Source organism: Rhagoletis pomonella, unplaced genomic scaffold (assembly GCF_013731165.1).
Source record: "Rhagoletis pomonella isolate Grant_MI unplaced genomic scaffold, Rhpom_1.0 Rhpom_scaffold_00002, whole genome shotgun sequence".
In the NCBI taxonomy this organism is placed as follows: domain Eukaryota; kingdom Metazoa; phylum Arthropoda; class Insecta; order Diptera; family Tephritidae; genus Rhagoletis; species Rhagoletis pomonella.
In genome coordinates, this window is record NW_023458556.1 from 67,197,396 (window position 1) to 67,208,580 (window position 11,185).

The following is an 11,185-nucleotide window of genomic DNA, read 5'->3' on the forward strand; positions in this document are numbered from 1 at the left end:
TATTGGTAAAACCCTGGCTAAGACGCAAAGAGATGGACGCATCACAGTTCGAGTACTCAATGAGTTCAATCACCAATCAAACTCCGAAGAGGAACTGTACTGGGGCAATGTCGAGAGGTGGAGGTAATCTTCAACTGCGAAAAATTACCTGAAGGCGATTCCATTGGCGAGAATGACATTGCGGAAGACATTAATGCATGGACGGAAGCGTTGGAAGAAAAATACCAGCAAAAGCCTAAGGAACTTCTCCGCAGATACTCCAACATATTCGACAAGGATGGCGACAAACCAGATACTAACGTAGTACTAGCGTTGTGAAACATCGCATTGATACTGGCGATGCAAGGCCAATCCATCAAGCTCCGCGGAGTGTTCCACTTGCCGAACGTGAAACTGTTAGCCAAATAATAAAATAAATGATCTAGAGTGGAGTGATTGAACCATCAGCGAGTCCATGGAGTTCGCCGGTAGTACTTGTGAAGAAGAAGGATGGTCAAATGCGGTTCTGCGTAGACTACCGGAAACTAAACGATGTGACGAAAAAGGACAGCTATCCTCTTCCCAGGATCGATGACCCTCTGGACTCGTTGACTGGAACAAAGTGGTTCTCAACACTCGACCTTAAGAGCGGTTATTGGCAAGTGGAGGTAAGTGACGAGGACAGGGAGAAGACAGCTTACAGCGTTGGAGACGGTCTGGGGCTTTTCACGGTGGTGCCCTTTGGATTATGCAACGCTCCTGCCACTTTTGAAAGGCTTATGGACCATGTGCTTAAGGGACTGCATTGGAAAACCTGCTTGGTGTATCTAGACGACATTATTGTATTGGATAAAAGCTTCGAGGAACACCTTAACAATTTGGAGGAAGTTTTCCAGAGGATAGTTGGCGCTGGTCTGAAGCTAAGTCCTAAAAAGTGCTCACTGTTCAAAAAGGATGTGAACTACTTAGGGCACAAGGTGACAACGGGGGGCGTCTGTACTGCGGAGGAAAAGATTGAAGCAGTAAAGGATTGGCCAAGACCTAGGAACCTGCACGAACTACGAAGTTTTCTTGGGCTTTGCACCTACTACCGCCGATTTGTTCCGAATTTCGCCAGCGTTGCTAATAGCCTCCACGAGCTCACGAGGAAAAATAGAACCTTCGAGAGGAACAAGGAGCAGTAGGAGGCTTTCCAAACTCTGAAGGAATGGCTATGTACTGCACCTATGCTAGCGTATCCCGTTCCATGTGCAACGTTCATTTTGGATACGGATGCTAGTAGTTATGCCATAGGAGGCGTACTGTCGCAGGTAATTTATGGGCAGGAGAAGGTAGTTGCCTACTATAGCCGGTCGATTGGAAAACCAGAGAGGAACTACTGCGTAACTCGAAGAGAACTACTAGCGTTGGTGGAGTGCGTCTAACATTTCCACAAGTACCTCTATGGGCAACGTTTCCGAGTTCGAACGACCATGCAGCGCTGAAGTAGCTACTACAGTTTAAGAATCCAGAAGGACAGCTTGCTCGATGGATAGAGAGACTGCAAAGTTATAACTTCGCTACTGAGCACCGCAAGGGAAGTTAGAGTTGCCAGACGTACTGCTTTGGGAGTAAACGTACTCCTTTTTATTGCAATTTACTACCTTTTACTCCCAAAAAAAATAACTGGAAATGTACTCCTTTTTTAGTTTTGTACTTCTTTTGTACTCCTTTTTCCAGCTATTAATATTTTATACAGGGAGTAAAATAATAACTGTTGCACAGTTTTGTTTTTGAAAAATAAAAGGTATTTTTATAGATTTTGCGAAAAAAGGAGTTTATTGTTAATGATCCACAGATTTTACTTAAACTTTATTAATTCGTTTTTAAATTTTAACCTTCATTTGGGTTTACCGGCGCTAAACACTTTGAGAGAAAAGCGCAAGTAAAAAAAGTAGTTTATTGTTAATTTTCTACTTTTTACTTAAATTTTATTAATTAGTTTTTAAATTTTTACCTTCATTTAGGTTTACCAACGGGTTTGGGAGAAAAGCGCAAGCGGCACGCAAGTCTTCGTCGGTTACTTTATTACATATCTTCTGTAACCATAAGCGAATTTTCCCAATTTGGGTCCATTATACATAGCAATCGAAAGGACTCGGAACTGGTTACTAAGGAGGGCATTCATTCGACGAACCCTATACAGTTTTTTTTATACAAAGTCTAAGAAAAAATACACCTCCCAAATACACATCCCAAAGCTGAGAAATGCAAATAAGGGTTAAAATTTTAAAACTAGTTAATAAAATTAAAGTAGAATATTTGCAAAGTTGACAAAAAATAATTTTTTCCGCAAAATCTATAAAGGACCCATTTATTTTTCACAAAACCTGTGCGACAGTTATTATTGTACGCCCTGTACTTTGCCATTCATATTGTGGCAAACACTAATTAGTAAGCAAAGTTAAGTGTGATAGTGAAAAGATGTAAGCATGGTCGTAGCCAGGTAGGTGCAGGGCGCTCGGGTATACAAATCAGAAAAATATTAAATTAATTATGAGGCTTAAATTTAAAAAAATAGCCATACATTCAGGAAATGTCTAGAATTCTTTTGTAGAACTTAGTTGGGGAAACTTTCCTATAAGGGCGGTGATTGAAGAGGCGGTGAGCGAAGGGACATCTCCAACTCCCCATTTTGGAGAGGGCATGAATCGCTATTGTCAAAAATGCAAACCCCGTCCACCTAGGCCACCTATGGGTCCCTAGGAACTCCTTGGAAAAATCGGCATAAATCACAATATTCACTTGCGTCCACAGCATTTTTGCGTAGAATTCCTTCCTGCGTAGGCGGTCTTTGGCCGCGCTTAGGATTTGTAACCCTTGCTGCGTAGAGTTCTGCTTTCTTGTTGCCGGAGAAGAGAGGAGAAACCACTCTTCTTTTGTCAAAAGTGTATAACATTTCATGTGGCACCTCTTCTGTTAGCATGGGTATATAAAATGTCCCGTGCAAATGAATATTCAGCATTTTTCAAGCAAAAAAACGGAAGTGAAAATTGTGACTTTTGGCCATTTTTCTAAGGAGTCCCTAGGGAACCATAGGGGGCCGAGGTGGTCGGGAGTAACACTTTTGTCAATGGCGGTGCAAGCCCTCTCCAAAAAGGTCGTTTGGAGGTCCCACGCCTACTTCCCCCTCGATCACCATCTCTTTAACGACCGCCCTTACTGGAAAGACAACCCATTTAGTTATTTATTTTTACTTTGAAAAAGATTTCTAAGATATCTTTGTTTATTTTTACCTAATTAATAGTAACTTGTAACAATAAATTGCACAAAAAATTAAAAAAAATGTACTCCTTTTTTATGTCTTGTACTGCCTTTTTTCTATCGAAAATATAAATGTACTCCTTTCTCCGTTTCAAAATCTGGCAACCCTAAGGGAAGTGTCCACGGAAATGCTGATGCCATGACCCGTCGACCATGTAGCCTGGAATGTAAACACTGCTCAAAAGCTGAGGGCAAAGAAGACATTATAGACGTCCGGCTAACGACAATAACACCAGCGGAAGAGTGGAAGGAAGAACAGCTAGGAAAGTGTCAGCCGATAGATCCAGATCTGGAGCTTTTGATGCATGGACTGGAAGTAGACGGAAAGCCCCATCGCAAAGGCGTACTGGGCACAATGGAATAGCTTAAAATTAATATCTGGCTGTTTGCACAGGGTATGGGAAAGTGAAGATGGCCAGGCTCCCTCAACCTAATAGTAGTACCCAGGGTAAAAATTCCGGATGTACTCAAGGAATTCCACAATGGTCCTAGTGGAGGGCACCTGGGAATCACGAAGACCCTGGAGAAGATTAAGCAGAGGTTTTATTGGGTTGGTTGTCGGAAATCGGTCGCAGAGTGGATTGCTAACTGTGCTAAAGGCCCGAAATCCAGAAGTCATGGCCAGATGAAGCAGTATAACTTAGGTGCACCATTTGAACGGATTTCCATGGATGTAGCAGGTCCATTTTCTATGAGCGCACAGGGAAACAAATACATCCTTGTGGTTATGGACTACTTTAGCAAATGGCCGGAGGTATACCCGATTCCAAACCAGGAAGCTAAAACAGTAGCTGAGGTATTCACCTACAATTGGGTTGCGAGAAACGGCGTACCTATAGAGCTGCACTCTGACCAGGGAAGATATTTTGAATCGGCGGTGTTCCAAGAGATGTGCCAGATACTGGGTATCCAGAAAACTCGAACAAGGGCTCTTCATCCCCAATCGGATGGCATGGTGGAACGGTTCAACCGAACCCTGGAAGAGCATTTGCGGAAGTCGTGGACAAGAATCAGAAAGATCTGGATGTCCGCATACCCTTGTTCCTGATGGGATACCGGTCAGAAATGCAGGAAACAACGGGTAAAGCTCCTGCAAGGGTAATCTTCGGCAGTGAGCTCCGTTTGCCTAGTGACCTGAAGTTCGGAGTAACTGGCGATGCAAGGAGGATTAAGTAAAAGACGTCCAACATCCTGGAAGAGGAGTTGAGAGAAATACATGCTCCTGTGAGAAAGCGAACTCATATTATGAGTGACAAGATGAAAGGCAGGTATGATAAGGCAATGAACTCCGAGAGGTTCTAAGAGGAAGACTTAGTGTTGCTGTACAATCCGCAACGGAAGAAAGGTGTGTCCACAAAATGCAGCTGGGAAGGTCCGTATAAGGTCGTCAAACGGCTGAACGACGTAGTGTATCGGATCCAGACCGTTGGGAGACCAAGAAACAAGATGAAGGTGGTCCACTTGGAAAGCACAAAGCAAACAACGAGAAATAAGCAGAATGTTCGAGGAATGACGTAGAATGTTCCCCAATCAGAAACATCAAATGGATGAACACTGCGAATAGGGAGAAAAAGAGAATTAGCGATGAACTTCAGAACATTCTAGAGTTGCCATGAGTGCGAGCGCAGGTATATAAGAGCCACCACACTGCGGAGTGAGTTAGTTACAAGTCAGCAATCTACAAGTAAAGTCAGTTGCAAATAAGCAAGCTATAAGTTTAGGTAAGGCCCTGTCTCCACAGGAAAACACTGATATCGTGATAACCATGTCACAAAATATTTTTCCAATGGAGACTGCTTATTTCTCATGGGCTGCAATATATGTCAGCGCTTATTGCTTGACATCTATTGCAGGCAATTCGATAGTTCGACAGCCATATTTTTACTTGAAAGAAAGCGTGCTGGTGGTAACATCAACGAAATTTTGATATTAAATCAAAATAAAAATCTGTTCTCTATTGGATTATTTATGATTACGTTTTAGGAAATTATTCAGCAAGTGTTTTAAAGAATTAAATGTTTCTAAACACCGAAATTGAGAGAATGTTGTTTGGTGGCGTCATGCGGCAAATGCCTATTTCAAGACATCAAAGTGCCCACACACAAAAACTTGTAATCATATTGCTCGTCAAAATGACAGTTGGTAGGCCATCGGTGTTTGCCTGTGGAGTTCTGCGGTAACAATAGTAGCTGAAATTAGGAATGTTCGATATTTAAGAAAGTATCGATATCATGAATCGATTTAATGAATCGATATGGCTATATATCGGTCTGAACAATATCGATATCGAAAAAATGGATGTTGAAAATCCTACTCCCAATTGAATAAAATATTAAATTGTGTTATTTGCAATTTGTATATTTACTGAGGGTTAAAACGGCATGCCGATCGACTCAAGCGGTTTGTCAAACTTAAGAGTTAAATAAATCACATAAGCATCTACTTTAGTATTTTCCCATACACTTTTTTGTAGATGAAAAATAAATTTCAACTTAAATATCGATATTGCGGGTAAAGTATCGATGTTTTCGATATATCGACCTTGGAATATCGATTCAAAAAATCGATTATCGTGCCAAGAAATATCGATAAGCAGGATAATCGATACGATATCGAACATCCCTAGCTGAAATTACAAAATCTCGACAGCGGCCCCATCTAGCGGTTTTAAAGTTTCTTAAAAGTTTACAATTCGATATTTGCTCGAACACACCGTTGTCATCTATTGTGAATCGTCCGACAATAAACAGCTGTTATAAAAAACAACAAATACTTTGCAGTTTTGGTGTTGTTTTCGTGGGACATTTTGTTTTGGTCATTATAAAAATGTAAGTAAGCATTTATAAATAAACCAAAAATTTAAACGTTTACAAAATCTGATATTTTACTACAGTTTTGGATAAGTGTGTATTGAGTCTTACATCGTTAAACTTGAAACTTAGTTATCACTGAATGAAACACTAACCGAAAAATCAATAGAGCCCAAACCTTTGTACCTGACATCAGGAATTACATAGGCGGCCATAAAAAAAAAAATTGCATGACATGGGCGCCGAGCATTCTCAGCAGCGCGCAGAGGCGGATGGCCGCGAAATTTTTGAAGGCGATTTGAAAATTTCTCTTGGCAATAATCGGCAATCACACAGTACCACACCCACAGGGAGCGCGAAAAGACGTGCAGGTCGACAAAGTTCCAACAGTGGCAGCACCAACCGAGGTAGCAAACATATCGTTGAGACAGTAGCAGTAACTGCATCGCCAACTACCTCTTTAGAGCTAAGTCGGCCACCCTCACCACCGCTGAGTGTTTGCTCTGATTTGCCTTATGTTTCCTATACGGATCGCCCTATTGGTGACTCACCGAAAATACGCAACAAGCCACATAGTAGACATCAACAACAGAGTAATATAAATCGTAATACCGGGATACGCAAGTCCTTCGGTGCTACTCCGAAGCGTCCGCAATCCACTTCAGGCACAATAGTGATTGTTAAGCCCGGTGCGCGGGACGCAGACTATGACGCTGATGCCGATTTAACGCGTTTGCGAAATATTCCACAATTTCTGCCAGTGCTGCGCGATTCTATTACAACTGCGGCGTTTACACGAGATCAAGAAATTTTAGAGCGTTTAAATTCACAGCATTTAGTAAATATTTGCTGTCGAATGCAGACACATTTAAATATTTGCGCTACACAAGTAGCGCAGGAGCAAAATCATCTTGTCGAACGTACAAAGATGGTTAGTAATTCTATAACGACTCTTTTTGCTTCCTTTGTCGATATGCAGAAAACTTATGCCGCTTACGCCGAGCAGTTTTCCAGAGTGCGTACTATTTCGCAACAGCTAAGTCGATGTAATTCTTTGCTCCATGACAATATTGCTAGTCTGGAAGCTATAAATAATTTTCTCGATATTGAAGATCGCCTGGAGCCTTTCATTTGGCGAACAGATGATATTAAACAGCGCGGAGAAGCCGAGGGGGCACCTGGTGGCGGAAGTGGGCGATTGACGCGTATGTAGTATGTTTCAGTAGCAAAATTATCAAAAATTAGAATAAGTATATGAGCATGAAACGCTGTTAGCTGTTAGGGCTCCATCCTTTAAATTAAATTGTGGTCGAAAATGTGATTCATCGTCAAATTTGTTTTTCGAAACGTAAATCCTACGTTTTACTCGCCTAACTTTTAATAATTTCGATCTGTAGTTGTTGTAAATCGTAATGGCCATTATTGATATAGTCCGTATATGTATGTATATCTTTAAGATTTAATGTTAATAAAAATGCAAATAAACACAAGGCTAGAGAATACATTTAATTTAGTTATAGTTCCTCGCCTAATTTAAACAATTTAAACTAAGATAAAATAACAATTAAAGGGGTTAGAATCAAAACGGTCTAAGTAGATCTGAAATTTGTGTAAGATAATTAAGGTTAAAGTTGATTACTTATTGTAAATTCTGGCTAAATGCATTTGAAATGATTCTTGCCTAAATGAATGCCAGTTAATTAACTAATTCAAGGAATGTTTACTCTTTGTCACCAAATAAACTATATTTAACTATACAAATATGGGTATAACTTATATTTTCAAAAAATGTCACTTAGACCCTTATGGTTCTAACCCCTTCAATATTAACAGATTCACTACTAATGCCAATACATATGACATTAAATCTTTCTGGGCGTATCGAAATAAAAAAGTGTTATACTAAATCGGCTATGCGTCTTAAATTTCTCTGCTATATTAGATAGTAGTTGTTTTAGTTTAAAAACAACTTCGAAATACTTGGGAAATATATCGTAGTTAAAAGTGCAAAACCGCGTATCAGCGAAATGCAAAACCGTGCATGTGAACTTGTAGGATTTATTTTCTAGAGCTTAAAAACACTCATATTTCAAATTGGTTCTCTATTTTATAAAGCAATCGCATTTCTGGCTAGTATATTTCAAGCGAATGGATAAGGATTGAGCCAAGAGCTTGTGTGAGCAAATCCAATTTTTGGCAGCCAATGTCAGTTACGTGGTTTTGCAGAATGACGATACGCGGTTTTGTACCTAAAACGACGATATTTAACTTCTCTCGATGTTGTATTGCTGCTCACATGATTTCAATACAAAAGCTAAGGAACACGTACAACTTATAACAGTAAACAACAAATGTTTCTAGTAAATTTCATATACTTAGACCCTCATTGTGAGTCGTGTCGAATGCAAGTCGTTTTTCGAGTCGAATCGTATCGAAAATTTCACGTCATTGCCTAAAATTTCCAATCGACTAGTGTATTAAAACGGAAAACCTTGGCAGCACTGTATAGTTTTCGACGCTTTTGGTCGTTTACTTATTTCAGTACGACAATAGACAATGCTGCTGTTGTCGAGTCGTACAATTTAACCTAATTTACGACTTACGCAATGAGGCTGTTAATTTCTAGAAGAGCTTTTGCAGTCGTTTTTTATCCTCGGCATCCCTGATACGTTGCCCTTCATCGAGCGCTTGTAATTCCTTATTTACAGCCGCTTTTAGACCTGGATCTAACTCCGCAGCTTTGAGAAAATCCCTACGGGCTTCTACCGGATTCCATGCCCCTGCATGTGCTTTCGCCCGACGGAATAAAGCCTTTATGTTATTTTTATCCAAGTCAAGTGCTTCAGTGCAATGCTCTATGACCGCATAATAATCGCAATCTAAAAGCCGACACTGTGCGTAATTTAAAAGCAAAGGAACTTTGATTGTAGCTAATGCCAGCCATTCTTCGTCGTGCGGTTTTTCTCTAAAAGATAATATACATATATATGTACGTATATAAATTTGGTAAGCCTTACAAGTTTGTGGTTACTCACTTTGTCATAAGTTGTTCAATCATACCCACAGCCTTGCAATAGCATTCCTCTGCCTCTTTATACTTTTTTTCTCTGTATAACTGATTACCCTTTTCCCGCAATACTGCTTGTGCGTTCATTTTCTCTGCATCGTCCATTTGCCAACGTTCCTTCTCGTATTCTTCTGGGTGTTCAATCGAGAATAATTCGATGATGAATTCCAAATCACATGGTTTTGCAAGAAGGTCATCGAGGTCTTTGTAACCGATTCCTTCGTTCTGTAACGTCATTCCACAACAGTGACTTCTTTCGTGTGTGTTTTTTGAAACATCTCGCAATGTTTTCGAGATGAAGGGGTATTGGGCGACAAGCTAAACATGCACTTTTTATTAAATTATGGTATACTATTGTGTAAGCACTCACGGATTTATGTACAGTAAATTTAGCGACTTCATTGAGTGCCATCTTTTGTACAATAACTTCCCAGACTTCCAATTTGAATTTCTTACCAAGTACCAGCTCCATTGGATGGCTCATTGCACGGCTGTCGTCCAGCAACTGCCCATCGTAGGCTTTGCGCGTTTGGAAATGGAATTTTACACGGGTGCCAGGCTTTAATGAAATGTATTCTTTGCCAGGATGTAGTGTCTGTTTTGTTATCAACGCATCGTCGATTGAAGGAGTCATGTTTATATTTGGCAGTTGGAGGGTATAATTTCTGAAACACAGATTGCACTCTTATTAGAACTCCAAAACTATAAATGGGACTATCGATAGTATCGATGGTTTTTGACTATCGACAGTACATGACTATCGAGGAAAGTTCATACCCATAAACCAAAAATACAAGATCACCTAATCAAAGAAGCAAGAAAAAAGTATGATGTAATGTGGAACGATTTTCCGTCATCCCTTGTCAAATTTGGTTTGGAGACAAACCGGTTTCGGTTGACGGAAAATCGTTCCAAATTACATCACACTCCTACCCTGTCGGAAATACCAACAACAAAAATGAGAAGAAAAAAGTAAATTTCTGAGCGTTTTTGACATCTGCATAAGAATAAAAACAAACAAAGAAAACAAAAAAGGCGCGGTGATTGAGTGCGATTAAATTGGTATTTATTATAAAATATACAAAGTGAAACTTGATAAGAATTAGCAAAAAAATTTCATAAAATATGGTTTTCATGATTGAAAGTGTTTTACAATCGCATATCATTACCACGGGTCAATTTTTCAATGCCAACGTTCTGGCCACAAACGTGCACCCACTTTTCCGCATAGTTACGCCTTTTGGCAAACCAAACATACGCACAAACTTGTTCCAATCACACAGCACTTCATTTTATATCATAAATATCTAATAAACCAAAATAAAGACTTTTATAACCAATGGAAAAAATTTTATTTGATGTTAGCAGTTTTAAGTTTCGAATTGAAGTGAAGAAAACTTCAGAACGTGAAAAAATTGTCTATTACATTAGGACAACGATTGCTAGTTTTTTACAAACACATAAGAGGTTGGACAAAAGCAAATTAAAACTCAACACCCCTTCTCAATCAGTTAGTCCTAGGTTAAAACGCATTTCATTAAATATCGTGACATCCAGAGCCTTCGTAAACACATCTGCGAGTTGATCCTTAGTTCCAATTGATTTCAATTTGATTATTCCGCTTTCAATATTGGCGCGTATTCATAGTCCAGCAACTAAGTCGAAACTAACAAAGTTGCAACTTAAATTTAAGTACCAACTTAAAATTTACCTCTTTTCATAGTCGCATTTCAGACTTCTACTGAGTAGTTTCGACTTATTTTACGATATAGCAAAACGAGTGTGAAAATGTATCGATTTTTCTTTACGATATTTTGGAAAAATTACATTTTTATTAAATAATGTGAAGTTTGATCATCCGTTTATGTAATTTTTATTTTCATTGCATGATTATGCAAAAGAATAAGGTATAATTTTCTTGTTAATTGTGTGAAATAGCCAGAACAACCGCAGTGATGTGAAGTCGATGTTTACCGAAAGCATGCTGTGAAACATACAAATAGTAGATATCTAAACGTTATGCACA

At 39.4% G+C, this 11,185-nt stretch overlaps 2 protein-coding genes across 4 annotated transcripts in view; one reads left to right on the forward strand and one right to left on the reverse strand.

Annotated features, from left to right (window-relative positions):
- LOC118734008 (AH receptor-interacting protein) overlaps nt 1-9,935 on the reverse strand; it is a 60,944-nt gene extending 51,009 nt beyond the window's left edge. Inside the window, exons 1-3 of one of the 2 annotated variants that reach the window (XM_036463682.1) lie at nt 9,530-9,935; nt 9,128-9,477; nt 8,696-9,057 (exon numbers count right to left, since the gene is read on the reverse strand). In XM_036463682.1, coding sequence (XP_036319575.1) covers nt 8,715-9,057; nt 9,128-9,477; nt 9,530-9,793 — 957 coding nt within the window. In that variant the 5' untranslated portion in view covers nt 9,794-9,935 and the 3' untranslated portion in view covers nt 8,696-8,714. Of the gene's footprint in view, nt 1-7,705; nt 9,058-9,127; nt 9,478-9,529 lie in introns of those variants that run through there. The other variant, XM_036463680.1, reaches the window with a different exon arrangement.
- Nucleotides 6,002-7,602, forward strand: LOC118734005 (BLOC-1-related complex subunit 5). 2 transcript variants are annotated; one of them, XM_036463677.1, is made up of 3 exons: nt 6,002-6,110; nt 6,176-7,138; nt 7,205-7,602. In XM_036463677.1, the coding sequence occupies exons 2-3, from the start codon at nt 6,328-6,330 to the stop codon at nt 7,303-7,305; spliced, it is 912 nt and encodes a 303-aa protein (XP_036319570.1). In that variant the 5' UTR covers nt 6,002-6,110; nt 6,176-6,327; the 3' UTR covers nt 7,306-7,602. The 2 variants fall into 2 exon arrangements, with proteins under 2 accessions (XP_036319570.1, XP_036319569.1); XM_036463676.1 differs by having other exon boundaries at nt 6,176-7,602.
- Nucleotides 9,936-11,185: the final 1,250 nt, after the last annotated feature.